Source organism: Thamnophis elegans, chromosome 2 (assembly GCF_009769535.1).
Source record: "Thamnophis elegans isolate rThaEle1 chromosome 2, rThaEle1.pri, whole genome shotgun sequence".
NCBI lineage: Eukaryota > Metazoa > Chordata > Lepidosauria > Squamata > Colubridae > Thamnophis > Thamnophis elegans.
The window spans coordinates 72534619-72555008 of NC_045542.1; the positions used below are offsets into that span (position 1 = coordinate 72534619).

General features: G+C 35.6%; 1 protein-coding gene across 2 annotated transcripts in view; it reads right to left on the reverse strand.

Moving 5' to 3' along the window:
- LOC116504856 (rho GTPase-activating protein 7-like) overlaps positions 1-20390 on the reverse strand; it is a 103696-nt gene that overhangs the window by 20167 nt on the left and 63139 nt on the right. For both annotated transcript variants that reach the window (XM_032212075.1, XM_032212076.1), the window contains exons 2-5: positions 9277-9348; positions 7267-7348; positions 3562-3625; positions 418-1796 (exon numbers count right to left, since the gene is read on the reverse strand). In XM_032212075.1, coding sequence (XP_032067966.1) covers positions 418-1796; positions 3562-3625; positions 7267-7348; positions 9277-9348 — 1597 coding nt within the window. The remainder of the gene's footprint in view (positions 1-417; positions 1797-3561; positions 3626-7266; positions 7349-9276; positions 9349-20390) is intronic.

Consider the following 20390-nt stretch of genomic DNA (forward strand, 5'->3'; position numbering starts at 1 on the left):
ATCAACCTGGGTTAAGCAGATATTGTTGTTTAATAATGTTGAAAACATTGTCTCAGAATATAAGGCGTTCTAAGTAATGCTGCCTTTTGCAATTGACTGGTGGTGAGTTTGTCAATGCTGATCATGTTCAAGGAGTGTGCCAGATGCTTTGGAATTGCACCTAAGATGTCTATTACTGTTGGTATTAACTTTCTTTTGACATTCATTACTTAATTATATAAAATTAATAATTTGCCAATCATAATAATTATACATCAAAACCTGAAATATTTCACATTTAGTTAAGTTGTCATTGTCATTATTAAGCAATTAATCTAACAGCATTTAACATTGACTGCTTTCAGGGTTAATCAGACTAATTAATTTATTTGTTACACATTTCGCATTTTATTCTGATTCTTTGCAATTTCAACAAACCTAATGGAATGTGTTGGTATCATCCCTGTTCCTGTTCCCATTACATACGTCAGTTCCATTAGACCCTGCTCGCCAAGGTGTCTACAGCAGTCTTCACCATCAATATTTGGCAATTCTGCTGATTTTTCTTCTGAATGCTTTTTAATTTCAAGATGGATTTCTTTAGGAGATGACGGGCATGGAGAAGTGGATTGGTTAGAGTAACTTGCAGAATCAGAGTCACCATCATCAGATAATTTTTCTGTCCATTGGCTGACCAACTTCCTGAGTCCATTCACGTGTTCCATAACATTGTCTAGTTCCGTAAAGACATCGTCATCATCAGTCTCTGGTGAATTCATTTTGTGAAAATTTTCTGGCACATTGTCATATATACTCAGCCTGTTATCCATCAGTGAAGGAGAGTCACATGACCCTTCAGGCTCCTGAGAATTAGTCTTATCCCTGCTTCTCTGGCATCCATGAAAACTCCCCGTCCTCCAGTTTACTGAGGTATTGTCTATTGGAGATAATAGACTATATGTAAGCGCTTTGGGGAAAGTCCCAGGCTTATGACCTTGTGGTACCTGAAATACTTTGTTTTTGTGCAAACATATCTCACTGTTGAAGTTTTGCTCAGAAACATCACTCCTTAAGGAAAGCTTGCTGGGATCAAACTCTTCAGCATATGTTCCTCCGCTTTTACTGTGTCTCCTTACTTTGCTGACTGGGCTTGGGGTGCTCACAGTGCTACTGTCTCCAGACTGACTGCTGCTGCTGCTGCTGCTACTACAGCTCTGGGGATAGTAAGAAGGCTGTATCACTCGACTCACTGGTGCATCAGAAATGTCTATACAATTTAAGCTTCTCAATTTTTCTTCACTCAATCCCTCTAGGAGAATAGGCTCACTAATGTTGAATTTGGCCTTCAAATTCATTTGTTTCTTACAGGTGCCACTTCTTAAGCGCAACTTCTCCATTTTCTTTAAGAAACTGTTTCCTTTTTTATGGCATAGTTTATCCAAGTTCTTCTCCTCACTTGTCATATTCAAGGTCTCAGTAAGAGAAGGAGAGCAACTGGAAACAGAGTCAGGGGATGCCAACTTATTCGAGGAACAGGTTGAAGAGCTTCTGCAGGTTTCAACATCGCAAATCTTGGGGAAATTGATTATATCACTATCCCCACTGCTAGAACTATGAACTGAAGTTTTGTCATGATGAATGTCTCCTTGATCCGAAAATATAATATCCCCACTGCCGTTGCTTTTAAGTCTCAGGTTTTCAGGTCTTCGTGCACAAGAAACCTCTATATTTTCCAGATGGGACCATCTTTTGGTACCTTTCTCATAAGTCCATTTGTTACTTATTGCACAAGGTTCTTCATCTTCAGATTCATCACTCTTAAAGCAAAGAAAGAAATTTAAAACATAACATCATATAGATAATCAAGATCTGAAAATAACATTAACTTTCATTTTCCAAAATAATGTTTCTGTCAAGAATCCAACTAATGAACTTAAACAAGTCAGCACTCTTGAGACTTTCAGCTTCAAAGAACTGCTTTATTGAGTACATGATTTTGGCACGGATGATTTTAAAACCAGTTCTAGTTCTTTCCCGCGGTTTCACTGTAACTAAAAATTAGAGATCCCCCCCTCCCCTAGTGTCACAGGTCACATTGTCCAAATAGGTGTTCTGGTGTGTCCTTGGCTACTGGTTTCAGTCTCTGGCCGGCCCCTCTTGGGATCAACCTTGGTTCCCACTCCTCTCTCCCTTCCCCGAGCTGTGTGGCAACTTGAGAAACGGAAGATGGCTGCCATGGGCTCGATCTGTTTCACAGTTGACAATTTCATTAAAAAAGGCTAATGCTAGAAGAGAAAAAATGACAACCCTACTGCTCTGTCTGTGGAGCTCATTTATGGGCACATACAGTTCAAGAAAATCAAGCAATTTTAATATTTAAGAACAGTATTGGATTATTTTATTTAAGTATGCAACATCTTCTTTTTGCAACACTCAACAAATGTGTTCAACCTAAACATTGCCTTATAAGAGAAAGAGAGATATCAAGCTATCCTTTAATGAACTTCTGGGAATTCAACAGTTAATATTACATAAAATTAGTAATGTATTTATTATCTACTTATTTAAGGAACTAATATGGCCACCTAATTCATACAATGATCCTGGGCAGCTCACAACAATTAAAATAAACAGGAATCACAAAAAAAATCCCTTTCTGCCAGGCACTACATCAATGAGTGTCTTGACTCAATCTCCATCCTAGCGCAGTATTCGGAGAAGAGCCATATCTTTGTGGTCTTCAATGAAGTTAAAGCAATTTAACATTACGTATGCAATAAATAAACTGGTAGACTCATGTAATACTACAGATATAAATGTGTTAATATCCTTATCATACACAGAATAAAACATGCCTTGTATATTAAAAAAATGCTTGGGTGAAAAAAAATCTAGCCCAATCTTGTTTTTAACTATGTTCATTTTAGTTTTAAAATATAGTAAGCAAGATTACTATATCTCAAAACACTCTCACTTCATTTAACATCATGAATATTATGGAGCGAATAGGGTATAGAGATCGTATTTTGGATAAAATATCATTTGCAAGTGAGAATATTTCAGACTATACTTAAAATTAATACCAGAGGAAAAACAGCCTTTCTAGTAAATAATATATTGAGAAACAGATTTCTCAATATACGACTCTATCAAGTAATCAGTTAGTCATGAAGACAATCAATTGCCCCAAGGTGGCTTCTTCCATTCAGCCCCTGAATCATTTCCTGCTAGGTCTAGGATGTTTTGTTTTTTAAAGATTTCTCATATCATCTGCTTATAATCACAGGTTTCTATAATGCTGACGGTCATCTCTCCATGAGCAGATTCAGAAGGACAAATGTAATGAATTGGAGATGATTTTAGACTCATTTGTCTGGTTAATAAGAATAAAAGTTGTGAGTTGGTGACGTGATGGACCATAAACAACCCAGTGATGGTCTTTGCCAGAGGTAGGAACTAGTTAGTAAAACAGGCTCATTCATAGGAGATACTACAAGCAAAGGCTTGTAGTCCTGAGACAAACAAACCTTGCATACCAATGTCTTTCACTTTATGATAAACATTTATGAATCATAAACATACCCGCTTTCTCGGCTTACTTATTTCCATCTTCATTTCTGCATACTTATTCAAGGTATTTAACCGTCTAGAGAAAACAAAGACAGGCAAAGTTCTATAATCCTGCTTGTCTTCCATTCTTAAATATGGCACACATTATAAGTAAAATCACCTTGTTATTTTTTTTCTGTGCTAAACCACTGAGGATAGTGTCTCACTTTGTTTGCTCCTTAATGTTTTAAAAAACTCATACAAGGAAATAGGCATCAAGGTGTGCATTAATAACAACAACAACAAATGTCCTGACAAAGCTATTGAATTTTAAGAAAAAGATTGTGAAAGAAAAATAAAATGATATTTACAGGGCTATAGAATAGAATTTATTTCACCAGTGAAAGGGTTCCACAGTCACATTCCATTCAGACACAAAGAGACGCAATCCTCACAGCAAAATAGTCTCCTCTCATTCAATAGGCCCATGATAGGGAACCTATAGCACGCGTGCCACAGGTGGCACACAGACTCCTCCCTGCGGGCACACAAGCTGTTACCCCAGCCCAGTTCCACTGCACATGTGCACGTGCCTCCCGCCAGCCAGCTGGCCTTCGGGTCTCTGCCATTTATGCATGGGGGGGGGGGCTTCCCCAATATCTGCAGTTTCCCCCTCACCCCAGCATGTTCTACCTTTCTCCTGCATTTCTGCCACCCGTGTCTTTCCCGATCTCCGCAGGTTCTACCCACCACACGTGCCTCTTCGTGGCAGAAATGGAGGAGAAAGGTAGGGTGCGCTGAGGGGAAGGGGGCATGTCCATGGAAAACGCACACATTTGTGGGGGTGGGGCATACGTGTGGGGGGCATTTGCATTGCAATTTGGGGATTGGAGCACACATGCACCCTTAGACACTCAGCACCAAAAAGGTTAATCATTACTAAAATAGGGCATCCTAATTCAATTCAATTCAATACGAGTTGGTGTGGAGGATCGGGGGAGTTTCTTGATACAGATTTTCAGGCGTTTCATTTGGGTATAATAAAATGGGAATCCTCAAGCATAGTTTCTTTTTTTCTTTTAGTCTAGTGAATTGTTTCCACTGAATTAAAAATTTCCCCTTGACTTTTAAATTGTGAACCACTTACTGTCTATTCAAGTGAAATAAATATTCTCTATTTTACATATTAGCAGTTATTAATGCATTATCTTTTCATTCTGTACAGTAATTGGGATGAAAAATTAAAACAGTTGCAGACTACAAAAAGTGTGACATTTTCCCCATAGTTATTAAATCTCAGGTCCGTGCTACAGACTGACAAACATTTACCACACTCTTACCTTTTCATTTTTGTATAAGGAAATATAGTATGGCTAGTTATATGGCTCTCAATAATAAATAAGTTTATTTCTAAATTACTGATTGCATCTTCTGTTACATAGCATTCCCCTAAAAACTGCAACTTGTGTTTCATTTTTTTAGGAAAGCCATAAAACCTGGCTGTTCAAAAAGACCTCAGGGTTAAAAGTTCTTGCTGTTGTTCCCTCTCATGTTGGACAGAGTATTTCTTTAATGTAATTGATACCCCCAATGTATATGTAATCCTCCTTTCATGATCACTACTTGTTCAGTGGCCATTTAAAGTTACAACAGCATTGAAAATATTTATGAGAGTCCTCATAATTGTAACTATCCTGGGATCGCAATTCAGGTGCCTTGCAAGTAGCTGGAAATTACTCCAGTCACACCATCCTGCAATCATATAATCACTATTTGTGACCTTCACTGCTGGCTTCTGACAAGCCAATAGGGAAAAATGGTAGGAAGTTGCAAATAGAAATATTACACATAACAACTGGGCAGGATTCACTTAATGATGGCAACTGGAACTGCTGTGATTGCCATCATAATTCAATACAATCACATGATGTCACACTTTTACACACATTTGGTTTAGCAATAAGAGTTTCCAATCCCAATATTAAGTGAGAATAACCTCTATGTGTGCTTTTGGTTGATATTTTTTAAAACATTTATAATGTTGTTATCTTATTTCAAATCTGATTTTCAAAAAGTTGAATATGTGCAAAATATTCAAAATCAGAATGGTCAGTAATTCCAGTGAATGGAAAGGTTGTCAGTTCATACCAGGATCTCTGAGAATTCACTTGCTCTTTTAATCTTCACGTGCATTTTAATGGAAATTTGCTACATATAGCCTTCCAGCAATACTGTATATTTATGGACCAAGTAGCTTAAAATATTATTGTGCAATTTGTTCGCAATTAAAGCAATTATTCTTGAAGTCGCCTGAGGTACAGTTGGTAGTTGTGTAATAAATGGGAAGGTTGTTGCTTTCCGAATGAAAAAAAATAATGTAATTATAACATATATGTAAAACGCTTCAGCTGCTCTGGCAATATTTCAGCACCACTTAACCACCTGCAGCATTTTATTCACGCTCTTTCCAGAAAAAATTCTAACGGCTGATTTTCAGATGATACTTTGGGACTGACAAAAGAAAAAGGAACCATACAGAAAACTGGCCCACAGTTTTCTTACTCCTAATACAATTAAACACAACTCCACAATTATAATTTAAAACCCAAAGAAAGCTACTGCAAATACTAAAGCACTGGTAAAATGGCAATTCCTCCATTACCTGGCAATCTTCCATTTTCTAGTACTAATAGTTAAAAATAAGCTCACTTAGAATAGATTTTCTGTCAAGCTTGATGATAAGAGTAATAACAGTTATCTAACAGTTAATCCAAAGGAGAAAACATATTATCTATATCAAATATGCACAATGTGGGATATCAGACCTATATGGGTTTCAGAGTGACACTTGAGAGACCCAAAGATAAATTTTGAACTGGGTTGCCCTGATCCTAAATCCAATTCATGCACACTACACTACACAGATGGTAAATGAGAAGTTACTTTGTCCTAGGCCCACTTGCTATTTTTTGGTGTTCAGCTTCTGGCATACTACTTAAAGATGAAATGTAATCCTTGACCTATATAAACGTGTGCATCTCATTGACCTAAAGCCTCTTATCTACAGTACTGTGAAAAAAATCTGAGCATTGCATCCTAGATTCTGAAATTTCATGTGCAATACAAAAATTATGAGCACCCACCAATTGATTTATTTCTGATGTGTAGCCTGAAATATTTGACAAAATGACTTAAGTCCAGTTCATAAATTTGGTGACACTACTGAAATTCTTCCACATTATCATCAAACTCATGTTTGGACAACAATAAACTTTGCATAGATCAGAAATTAGCAAGATTTCATTGTATTTGGCCAATTGTAATGATAGTGCATGTACTGAAATCACCAAAATTCATTTTTTCTAGAATGTTACACACTTGGGGTGTGTGTGTGTGTATGTGTGTGTGTGTGTGTGTATAAGAGAGAGAGAGAAAGAGAGAGGGACAGAGAGACAGAGAGAGAGACAGAGAGAGAGACTGTTTCAAGGCAACTCCGTAGCTGCAAGAATTACACTCTTACAAAAGTCCACTGAAGCCATATATCCTGAAGTTGGAACAAATATATTGTGTACAACAACAATACATATTACTCCAGACATCCAAACAGGAATGAAGTAAGATACAAGATATTAGTCATAGCCCACTGACTTCATTAAGTGCTTCACTTAATTAAAGCCTTAGGTTATCAGTCCTAGACATCTATTACTAAGCCAAAGACAAATTCAGACCAAACTTTACCTGTAGAGAGATTCTATTTCATCTTGATCTAAAAAGTCATGATCTTTCCTCACAGTTTTTATGTCAACTGGAAACTGCATATCTGAAAAACAAGTTCCAAATACTATGCTTTCACTTTTATTTAAAGTTAAGAAAAACATAAACAGAACTTAAAATGATAAAAATCTCTGGGAAATAAATAAATAAATGTATGAATCAGGGCACAATACTTACATGTGAGAATTGTAGAGTATATTAACCAGGGAAAAACTAGGAATTATGAATGTCTATGACAGAAATACATTTTAAGACTTAGAAATTCAAGTGTCCATTGCTATTGCATAAAAGATGCACTGAGCAATGAATTCTAGAAGACTAGACCCAAAATAATGCGTAACTTGCTTCATAAACATTCTTCCCCTACAATCTTTGTTAAGTCTAATATTCATTTTCTGTTATTTTGATACAACAAGAAGTTTGTTTATTGTCTTCTCTCTCATGAACTGCAAAAACCTCTAGCCTGACTTTCCGCCTTCATTTTTCTGAAGTGAATTTATCAAATGGAATTATCTATTATACCAGTGGTGGGATTCAAATGTTTTTACTACAGGTTCTGTGGGTGTGGCTTGGTGGGTGTGGTATGGCTTAATGGGCATGGCAGGAGAAGGATACTGTAAAGTATTCATTCCCACCCCACTCCAGGGGAAGGTTACTGAAAAATTCCCATTCCTTCCCAATCAGCTGGGACTCGGAAGGCAGAGAATAGATAGGGGTGGGCCAGTCAGAGGTGGTATTTACCGGTACTCCAAACTACTCAAAATTTCCGCTATCGGTTCTCCAGAACTGGTCAGAACTTGCTGAATACCACCTCTGTATTATACTCATTGCTCTGATTGAATTATTATCCTTGTCTCTGTTGATGCTGAATCTACCTTAAAGACATGCCCAGGAAGGCTTTAAGGAGAAAACCAGAGTACTACCTCTGAAAAGTTTACTCTCTTATAGTTGTTCAAATTTTACTGGGTGACAGCTTGAACAAAGTTATTTGAGAACAAAGGCTGGGTCTTAGCTGTGTCATATGTAAAGTACCTATTGTCCAATAAACAAATAAGCAGTATCCTGTATTCACTGTGATGTGGGGTGGATGAGGATAATAGGAAGAACTCTGAACCTGCTTCTTTCTAAATCAGTAATTGTATTTATCTACCCCTGAAACAAGAGATGTAACTTTTTCTGATACTCCTCTCCCAGTCATTTTAAAATAACTAGCTACCAATGTGGTCATTTGACAGTTAATTTTTTTTTTTTAAATGTAGACATAAAATAAAAAGTCCCTTCATCTTTTCAAATCTTTTTTTAATGAGAAAATCAATTCTGACACTAAAGGTGTGTGTCACACTTATTCTTGCATTGTTTATCAGACCGACCTTTGTATGTTTTAGCAGCCTGCTTAAAGTTTGCATAATATAAAATATTCCTTCTAGAGTCCAGTTATGACACTGATAAGGAGATAATATTTCCTTTCATAAGACTATATTGCTATATTATCTATAGGAAATAGACAAGGTGTTATAGTCAAAGACAAGGTGTTATGAGCCACCACAATACTACTTTGTTAATATTAACCAAGTTTATGGATAACAATTCTTTGCCTTCTTTGTTTACTTCTTGTACCGGTAGAACTGGCATAAATGACTTTATATTTGTTGGCTTTTGTTTATTAACGGTCATACATTAAATGTGGGTAACGATTTGATAGAAAGAGCTTGTATTTATATTTCAGAGATTGCCACAAAGAAGAGGGAGTCAAACTATTATCTAAAGCACCTGAGGGTAGAACAGGAAGCAATGGAAGGAAATTATTCAAGGACAGAAGCAACTTAGAACTGAGCATAAATGCAATTATTTTTGCACACACACACACACACACACACACAGAGACACACACACACACATGCACATACTACATACATACACACGCAAAAAATTATAAGATAATTTTAATTAATAAATCAAGCACTATAGCAATACCTGCAAACATCTGAGCATACTGGGGAAAACCAGCAGCCTTCAGCCAATCACAGGCTTCCTTGGCTTCAATTTCTGAAAGAAAGAATGAGAAAACAACTTTAAAGACTGATACTCTAATATTAAGGAAGAAAAACAACTGTCATTATGTCATGCTACTAACTCAGAATCAATCTTCTTGTGATGGTATCAATAACCTCAAACAGATTTTTGCAATATATTACTGTTCATATACTCATTATAGAGTTGTAAAGATGATCCCAACATAGAGTGTGGAAGCATTTGAATAGGAATCGTCTCTTAAAACACAATGATTTTAGTAATGTGAAATAACAGATTGTGGTACATAAAGTGTTCCATAACAGAAAACACATATAATATAAAACTCAACCAGCAAAAACATACCAATAATTTTATAAAAGTTTATTTTTCAGATATCTTGGCACACTAATCCTTTGATAAATAGTCTATTTATCGTTAAATAATAGTTAATATTTAAATAGTTCATTTTGAAGAAATAAACACTTTCATTATCCTCCACCTATTTCTAAGAATTTTAATTACACAACTGTCCATCTAGATTACTTGGCATTTAATTAATAAGTTATTAATTACAACCAAATGACAGTCTTTTGATACTAACTACCTGAGAGACCGCCTCCTGCCAATTACCTCCCAAAGACCGATTCAATCGCACAGACTAGGCCTTCTCCGGATTCCCTCTGCCAGCCAATGTCGGCTGGCAACCCCCCGGGGGAGAGCCTTCTCTGTTGTAGCTCCGGCCCTCTGGAACAAGTTCCCCATGGCGATCCGGACCCTTACTACCCTCCCGGCCTTCCGTAAAGCCACTAAGTCCTGGCTGCTCCGGCAGGCCGGGGGCTGTTGAAGTATCCAGCCCCACGGTAACTATGAATGTTGTTGTATTTTAAATTGTTGTTTGTCCTATTTATTCCCTTTTCCCTTTTTATTGTAAGCTGCCCAGAGTCCTCCAGGAGTGGGCGGCATACAAGACAAACTCAACTCAACTCAACTCAGCTAATTAATATAAACCTTGCAGCTATAATAGTGTAACATCCTCACAGGAAAAAGTGGGAAGCAGAATTCTGACAATTACAGAGCATTCAACAGTTTCCTTAAAACTGCAAGCATGTTTCTAGGACAGTATAGGCTCATCATCTCTAAAATGAGAAAATATTGCAAGTTATTGGTTCCCTTACGAAGACAGTTTTTTCTCTAACCTACTTTATGTTATAACTCTGGTACAAGTTAAATTACCAAGGTATTCAGGATTGAAGGCTTCAGAGCAAACTGATACATAGGGAGGAAGGTTGCCCTATTCACCGCAGAACCACAAAGATAATGCAACAATATTGTGCAACTTTCTACAACATGATCAGCACAGTTATAAAATCAGAGAAAGCTATAAGTTGATTAATTATTTGCAGTTTCCACTTTGCAGTGTACATGTTAGTTTCCCAACCAACTCTCCAATTAGTCCAATTGTACACATTTAATTACGTATGTAATTCCAAATCAAAGCACATAAGCAAAGTACAATGCGGATTAAGAATTTAATTATAAGGTAGGCAGACTATAAAAGGCATTCATGTTTATATTTCGGAGTAGCACCTAAAATGCATCAACATCAATAACGGGACTCCCTGCCACTCTTTGAATGTAATTTTTTGGCTTCAGCATAATGTGATGTATAAATGAATTTTCAAATCCAGATTTATGTCTTCACATGTCACCCAAATGTAAGTAATTGCCATTTATTCACAAACAGGTTTAAATACACCACATCCAAAGGGAATATTAGACAGTGGTTGAATACTAGAGGTTTCCAATTATAAAAAAAAATAACATTGCTAGATTATAGTTGATATTTTTTTGCAGGATGGGGTGTAAATAACATGTGTGATAGTTACTAGATAGGTGCAAAGTCCACCTGCAAACTTTGTCCACTGTCTACAACTGCAAACTTTGAGACCTGAAAACTTTGTCCATTACTCTTTGGAGCAAAAGTTGTGTATATTTTGAGTTAACTAGGAGCCAATGGAAGTATTCAATCCATTTAAAAGTAGAAGCAGAAGTATCAAAGGAGCCAAAATAAAAAAGATGAAGAAATAACAAGAAACACTATTGTATTACTATCACAAATGGAAGACGGATCAGAATGAATGCATAACCATACAAAAAAAATCAAAGAACTGAACTGAAAGTAGGCACGTTTTAAAGATAAAGATTTAAATAATTTTGTTATCCACCTATGATTCAGATAAGAAACCACACATTGGTCTGTTAAAAGGTATTAGAAGTGAGCTCCAGCTCCAGAAGTTAAACATCTGGAATAGATTTATAGGAAATGGAGTAGACAGGTCTAACTTGCACTTATCTCAGTTCAAAATCCTCTGCAATACATTAATCCCAAACTTTCATTCTAAACCTCTGCTGAACTAAAATCATGACACTTCAGGAGCCATATCAAAAGAGGAATAAGAGGGGAGAGAGGAAAAGGAAAGTAATTGTTGCCTTTTTCACAACTTACATAGAACATGGTGGTCATTCAAGAATGGAAGGAAGGAGCTGTATGAGAAATTTGATGCTAAGATTGATAAAATTAGAGACGACATGCTGAGTCTTGTAACTTTATTAACAGAACATATTTCTGGAGTGGAAGATACTCTAGAGGTTCTTAATGATGCCAATGCTAACTTGACATTGAAAACAGAGGTGGTGGAACAAAAAGTGGAAAAAGCTGAAAAAGAAATTATTATGATACAGTACCGACAAATGGAGTTCGCATTAAGAGTAAGGGGGCTGCGTGAGGAGAAACAGGAGAACCTGAAACAGATCCTATCGGAAGCTTTTGACCGCCTGATGGGAAGACCAGGGACCAATCAAGACTGGCGAATTGACAAAGCTTACCGCGTTAACTCCTGGCTGGCAAAGCAGAAGCAGCTTCCTCGAGACATCGTTATATATTTTACTACAAGAGAGTTTAGAAATATGGTACTGCAAGCATCTTATAATACTAAGCTTCAAATTGGCGGTCAAAACCTGGCTGTTTTGAAAGAGATACCACCTCAAATGTTAAGAGCCAGGAGGGATTACACTTTTTTGGTCGAAGAACTCAGAAATCGTCAGATACAGTATAGATGGGATGCACCATTTGGCATCATATTTACATTTGATAAGCAAAGATACCGCCTCAACTCTGTATGGAAAGCCCGAGATTTTTATTATAATATATTGAAGGCCGGACACCCTGCACCATCTGGACCTAGAGAAAGACCACAAGAAGGACAGGATAGACAGCAAACTACACAACCACCAGACAAGATGGAGCATTTCTCTTCTCTAGAAGTGCAAGGTGCTATGGAACCAAGACCTAGCCGCATGACTACTAGACGTATGGAGAAACAAGCTAAAAAGCAACAGCATCAACAATCATCGGCCATCGATCAAGGATCTATAACAACAAATCTGGAAGCAATGGGAGGAGCTAGACCTAAGGTTAAACAGGCCGTGCAGGAAGCTCTAAAAATGCTTCAACCAACCAAAGATGACAACTAAGATTTTAACATGGAATGTCAACGGACTGAACTCTCCACAGAAGAGGAAGAAAATATTTCATTATCTCAAACAGTTTAAGAACGATGTAATTTGTTTGCAAGAAACTCATATCAAATCAACTGATCAAAAATATTTGATCAACTCAAAACTTGGTCAACATTTTGTAGCTTCTGCTATGGAAAAGAAGAATGGTATAGTTGTATACTTAAGAAAAGACATGAAAGCTGAATTAATAGAAGCAGATCCCTTTGGAAGATATATTGCTTTAGACTTAATCTTAGAAGGGAAAAAGACATTACTTTTGGGAATTTATGCTCCCAATCAACAGCAAGATAGATTCTATAGAAATCTTCATGCTAAATTAGTACAATGGGACTATAGTTCCTGTATACTATTGGGTGACTGGAATGGAGTGATAGACACTAAGAAAGATAAGAAGATTTCCCGCCTAAATACCAAGATGCGAGCAAAGTTACCCAAATCTTTCTTTGACATTATGGATGATTTTGAATTGAGAGATATTTGGCGAGAAAGAAATGCAGAGGAATGTGACTTCACTTTCTTCTCGGACAGGCATCAATCCCTCTCAAGGATTGATTTTATTCTAACCACTAATGATTTGCTTTCTAGGGTCAAGAAAACAAAGATTGCAGCTAGGATCCTTTCGGACCATAACCCAGTTTGGATGGAGTTGGGAAGGGTAGTGCAGGCAAGAAGGTCTTGGAGATTGAATGAAAACTTATTTAGATATGAAAAGTATATTAATGATTGTAAAAAATTATTATCTGAATATTTTGTTTTGAATATGAATAAGGGTACATCTATGGAATTTGTATGGGACGCAAGCAAAGCGTATATGAGAGGAGTTTTGATGAATATAAATAAAACACATAGAAATAAGCAAGGGTTAAAACGAACAGAACTGGAAGAGGAAATTAAGAGAAAAGAGCTGGAGTTAACAATGAACCCAGACGATACAAAGGTTAAGGAAGCTATTAACATATTAAAATCTCAATTTGACATGTTGATCTCTGACCAGGTGGCTACTAATCTATTATATGCAAAACACAATACTTTTTGTAATGCAAACAAACCTGGCAGATGGTTAGCTTATCAGATTAGGAAAAAAAGGAAAACTCGAAATATATCTAAACTGATTTATAGAGGGAAGGAGGTGTTTCAACAGGAAGAGATTCAAAAGGCTTTCTGGGAATTTTTTACAGAACTGTATAAAGGGGATAAAATTAATGGTTTAGACATAGACAAATATTTAGACAAAGAGAAAATACCTTCAGTTAGAGAAGAACACAGGCAAAAATTGAATCAACCAATAACCTCGGGGGAAATCCTGCAGGTAATTAAGCAATTAAAGTCAGGGAAAGCACCAGGTACAGATGGCTTGACAGCGGTTTACTATAAAAACTTACAGTTAGAAATGGTAGAACCTCTTAGAGAATTATTTAATATGATTCAAACGGAAGGTAAAGTCCCTCCATCTTGGAAGACAGCGTTTATATCTTTGATACCCAAAGAAGATCAAGATACTACTCAACCCAAAAATTATAGACCTATTTCATTACTGAATGTAGATTATAAAATTTTTACTAAAATATTAGCAAACAGGTTAATGTTGGTCATTCAACAATTGATACATACGGACCAAACAGGTTTTATACAAGGGAGACAGATGAAAAGTAATGTTAGATTAATTATTAATGCATTAGAATATTTGGGAAAGAACAACCAGATCCCTGCTGCGTTTATATTTTTGGATGCTGAGAAGGCCTTTGATCGAGTTAACTGGCAATTTCTGTTGATGATACTCCAAAAAATGCAGATAGGAGATAATTTTTTACAGTCAATTAAAGCAATATACCAACAGCAAACAGCACAAATCATAGTCAATGGAAGTCTAACAGACTCTTTTCAAATTGGAAAAGGTACAAGACAGGGCTGTCCTTTGTCCCCATTATTGTTTATTATAACTTTGGAAGTATTGTTGAATAAAATACGGGGCTTGGATGGTTTAAAAGGGATCAAGATTAGGCAGCAAGAATATAGAGTCCGCGCTTTTGCAGATGATTTGGTTATAATATTGGAACAACCGCAGGAATCCAGTATGGTTTTAATGAATATGATTAATCAATATGGTCAAGTGTCGGGCTTTAAAATAAACTTAGGAAAAACCAAAATATTAGCTATAAATATGAATATTAAACAAAAGGAAGAATTAGGAGTGATGCTAGGATGTGAGGTAGTTAAAAAAGTCAAATATCTTGGAGTTAACATTTTAACTTCAAATGGGAAATTATATAAGCATAATTATGAACCACTTTGGCATAGCATACAGACAGAGATGAAAAATGGGAGAAATTGCACCTATCTTTGCTGGGTAGGATAGCGGCAGTGAAAATGAACATTCTACCAAAATTTTTATTTCTCTTCCAAATGTTACCTATACTAAAAAAAAGATGCGAACCTTTTAGAATGGCAGAAGGGTATTAACAAATTTGTGTGGGCAGGAAAGAAGCCGAGGGTAAAGATGAAAATAATGCAAGATGCACGTGAGAGAGGAGGATTGAAACTACCTAATTTAAAACTATATTATGATGCAGTGGCATTATCTGTAATTAGTGATTGGATTCACTTAACCAATGATAGAATATTGAACATAGAGGGACACGATCTGCTATTTGGTTGGCATGCTTACCTGTTATTCAACAAAAAATCGGATAAGAACTTTAAAAGTCATATTTTAAGAAATGCTTTATTGCGGGTCTGGAAGAAATACCAATATAAATTAAATGACAAGATACCCATGTGGGCAATTCCTAGACACGCAATTGAAAATATGAATACAGCACAAAAACAGGACAGAATTACTTACAGACAGCTTCTTACCTCGGAAAGGGGGGTATTACAATTAAAATCTTTAGAGGTATTAAAAGAGGACAAGGTAGTTCAAACATGGTTCCAGTATGGGCAATTACAGGCTAGGTGGAAAATAGATCAAAAAATTGGTTTTATTCAAGTTGAGGATAATCTGTTTAAACAAATAAGAGATCAAAGCTTAATGCATATAAAGAGGATATATAATGTATTAATACAGATGGATTCAGAAACAGAATTAGTTAAAGATTGTATGATAAAATGGGCTCAAAATATTGAGGAACCAATAATGTTGGATACATGGGAAAGAATCTGGGTAAGAAATGTGAAATTTACACAAGCTCAAAATCTGAGAGAAAATTTTTACAAGATGTTCTATAGATGGCATTTAGATCCTAAAAAGTTGGCTTCTATGTATCCGAATGTACAGCCTAAATGTTGGAGGTGTGGTTCTCTCGATGCTACATATTATCATATATGGTGGACTTGCCAAAAGGTTAAGGCATTTTGGATAAAAATATGGTGGGTCATGCAAAATGTTTTTAAAAGAAGGATAAAGTTTAGTCCTCAGTTATTTTTACTAGGTATATGTACTGACTTTACAGTGGTAGAGACCAATTTGACTTTGCACCTGATAACTGCAGCAAGACTGTTGGTGGCGCAATATTGGAAGAAGGAAGACTTGCCTACAATCCAAGAATGGACATTGAAAGTAACAAACTTAGCGGAAATGGCTAAAATATCGGCATATCTCAAAGATCATTCAAATGAGAGATATAAACGAGACTGGAAAAAATGGATTGACTATATACAAAATAAATACGGGACTAAGAAATTCCAGTTAGCCTATGCTTAAGATCAGAAATGATTTAAACTGTTAAAAGTTAGTTCAGTAAGAAGAAGCTAAGGTCAATCTAGAATGTCATTAATTTCTTTATTTCTTTTTTCTCAATAGATTTTAGACTGTGTTAGTTAAAAATCCATACCGGGTACGGGTTCTGGGAAGTCGGGGGGGGGAAGGAGGAGGGGGGTGGGGGGGGTGGAGGGAGGGAGGGGTACACACAACAAAAAAAAATTGTACTTCAATGTTTTAATGATTGACAAATGACATATTTGTGTTTTTTTTTTCAAAGAAAAAATAAAAAAGTTCTGTTCAAAAAGAATGGAAGGAAGGAGGAAGACTAGAGTCAATGTATCAACAAACTAGGCTTAACTCAGAGTGACCTTTGTGATTAGATCCTTAGCCACTTTAAAAGTGACTGCAGTTATTTCTCACTTCAATAATTTGGCCACTTGGGATGGGTGGCAAGATCTTGGAAATGCTTTACCATTCATTCCACCTCATTTTCCCTCATATTCAGCAGTTACAAAATGATATGAATTATATTAGTTAGCTGATTGGTTTAAAGACTGTTTATTTAAAAAAGAAGGCATGTGAATTAATCTTCTCGGTCTCAACCAACAGCTGCGCCACCTTCAGGAAGAAATAAAATTATTTTTATTTCTCCCTTTGCATTAAACCTGTTTGAAATTTGACACATGATATGAATAATTTTGGTACAAATTTCATCATTTCTCACAGTCTCAAGGCCCCCCTCCCAAAAAAATCACAACCTCTTTAAAGAAATATTTTCAGAGTATAATCCAAAAATCATTAATGATGTTCTTGAAATATGTTCATACGACTGATATTTCCTGCAGATTTTATCCTATTCTGGTTTTTTTAAAGTTTTCTAGATGTCTTTTTTCCAGTTGTACATATGGGAGGACAAAGTTTGCAATAGTTTTTCCTCAATCTGCTTGCAATTTGGAGTGTGAATGATTAGTTCTAATCTGTGAGCCAAGCAGATTTTGTCCTCACTTTCAGGCATAAATGATTAACATTATACATCTCAGCTTTAAAGGTGTAGAGTCAGACTTTATGACAGAATTTTTTTTAGAAAGAGACCTTTTCAGTTTTTTACCCAGAGCTCAGAAGTCCCTGTTCAACATTTCTCCTCAATATAACCATCTATCCATTCTCTGATCACTTTCATTCCTTAGAGATAAAGAAATTTCATACCAACAAATGTGGGGCTGATGTGTGAAAATAAACCAATGAACAACACACCCAACTTATATATCACAGGAATTATTTGTATAAAAACACTCTTATATTGCATGAACACTGAGAGACAAGACAGCTCAAACTGGTCAATGAAGATTATCTTCATTGATTAATTTCAGCCTTTTTTCCCCTCTTAGTGTTCATGCAATATACAAGTGTTTTTATCGATGGCCTTGTATTCAATTAATCCTTGCTGCTCCAAACACAGCTTTCACCAGCAGAATATAAAAAGAAAATTACATCTAGATCTCAATTACAATTCATTCCTGAAGTTTGGAAGAAACACTTGGAAGAAATATCGACTGAAAACATCAGTGAAAGAAAGAAAATTGTGTTGTGCTCCTTACTTCCTATAAAATAGTTTGGACTAAGAGATCATTTTCCGAGGTCATCTAATGAACATCTGTAGATTAGGAATCTTAATGCCTTTACCACACTATTTAGATTTAGTCTCCTGAAAAGCTGGTTTACTTTATTCTTTGATAAATAATTCTAAAATGTTCATTTTCTTATAATATTAGACTTTTTATTTTCCAAGTTTGATTAAATAACAGTCACTCAAAAACCATTCCAAGCTTTTAAAGTACTTTATATGATTATCATGATATGGTGCCAAATTGTGATTCCCCTTGTCTTTGTATATAATACACATTTCCTGACTTTCTAAACATTTGAACAGTTGAAAGTTTCCATTTCCTGCTGATGAAATCAAAGATTCAAAGATTGAAGATTCACATTATTGAAAAAAAATCACTGTTAGATCCTTTTTAGAAATTATTTAAATATGCACTGTGAATCATCCCTAATTTTGAATTTCAACTTTGAAAAAGCATTAAAAGCTTTATAACCTCATTATAAAAATGCCTATAGCTTAGACCAATGTACTTAAAAGTTAAAATTGTGTCAAGTAGCAATATCAAATATGTGTCTTCTTTTAGTAATAATTTGCACTGTAAATTAGACAATAATTTAGGTTATAGAATCATAACCTAGCACATATCCCCTGCACTGTGGTCAATAAAATGAAAATTGTAACCATACCCCATATGAGTTAAAATGAGAAATACATATAAGTCAGAATATTTTTTTCAGACAAAAAATTAATTTAAAATTACTATTGACAACTGACCCATATTTAAGTCTGTTTGTCTTTTTTTACTATTTAACTTTTTTATTATGTCTTTTAAGGAACTGTAGTACTACTAGAAATTTTGTTATAGTCAATACCTTGGTATCATTATTTTAACTGGCAATCTACATTTAATGTTAACTTTAAGATAGTGATGATGAATTTATAGCCAATTAGCTGTTATTCTATGATAACTTCCAATCTTAGATGCAAATGTTCATAATCCATATCAGAAAGTATTATGGAAAAATATGCAGGAATTTCAGAATTATAATATCTAATGCATATTTGTCAGACACAATTCCCTACAGTCAAATTAATGTGTGTTCATAAAGTTATATTAAAATTCTTTATGAAAACAGAACCAATGATGCTTGTCTTCTCTCAGTAGTATTTTCATGGTCTTTACAACATCAGTTGAGTCTTTCAGTTAAGGATTTTGTAAAGACTATGAATATAGTACTAAGAAAGTGAAGATCAATTGGATGTTATTTCCAATCAGATATACATAAGATTTTTAATGCCAATTGTATGTTATTGTTTGTTGCATCGAGACATCAAGTTTGATCAGCTCAGTAAAAATATCTTTTCCTCTACTATATTTGTCCTGACACATGTTAACTGTGGTTCTTCATTTTACCTGGAATAGCCCTGTTAGAGCAGCAATTTTTTTTAAAAACTGACAGTATTCAACACTGTTTGCAGGATTTACAGCTGCCATAAAAGCCAAACCATTAACTTTTTGCCTATTGCTCCTTTTGTCCTTAAAATCTTAACCTCATTGTTCTTCCCACCACCATCCCCCAGGATGGCCTGCTCCAGAACAACAGTCAACAAGCACTGTATTAGGCTAATGCCAAACACTGGAATTCACAATCCCCCTAGTAGTAGCTAAGTCCCATCAGCAATTGCATTGACAACCTATTTGGACAACCTTCTGTTTTAAGACCATCTGCTGACAAGGGCAGAAAGTGTAAAATAAATAAGGCCCACACAGGTTGTATTGTGGCTCAAAGTTTTCCCACTCTGTGAGAATGATGCTTGCCAACAGGCATCCAGGGTCTCCAAACAATAAAGCTCAATATACAAGAGCTGTGTAGTACCAGAATAGCATTGTGTTCATGCAGTAAGTAAGAGGAAAAACTGCAAAAGTAATTAAGGAGGTAGCTATTGAAAGTGTGTGTGTGTATAACTCTCTCATACATAACTAAACACAGAAGAGATGCACTTTATCTCCTTTATTCTGATTTTATACACTTTTAAAAATAGCAGAAGCTTCTTCTAATAATATAGCTTTTAGAGGCAACCCCAATGGAATTCTCGACATCTCTTAGTTATATGGACTGAGAAAGAGTGAAACTTAAGTAACTGAACAGAACAGTGTAAAAATATGTTCCATATACATTATCTTTTCCC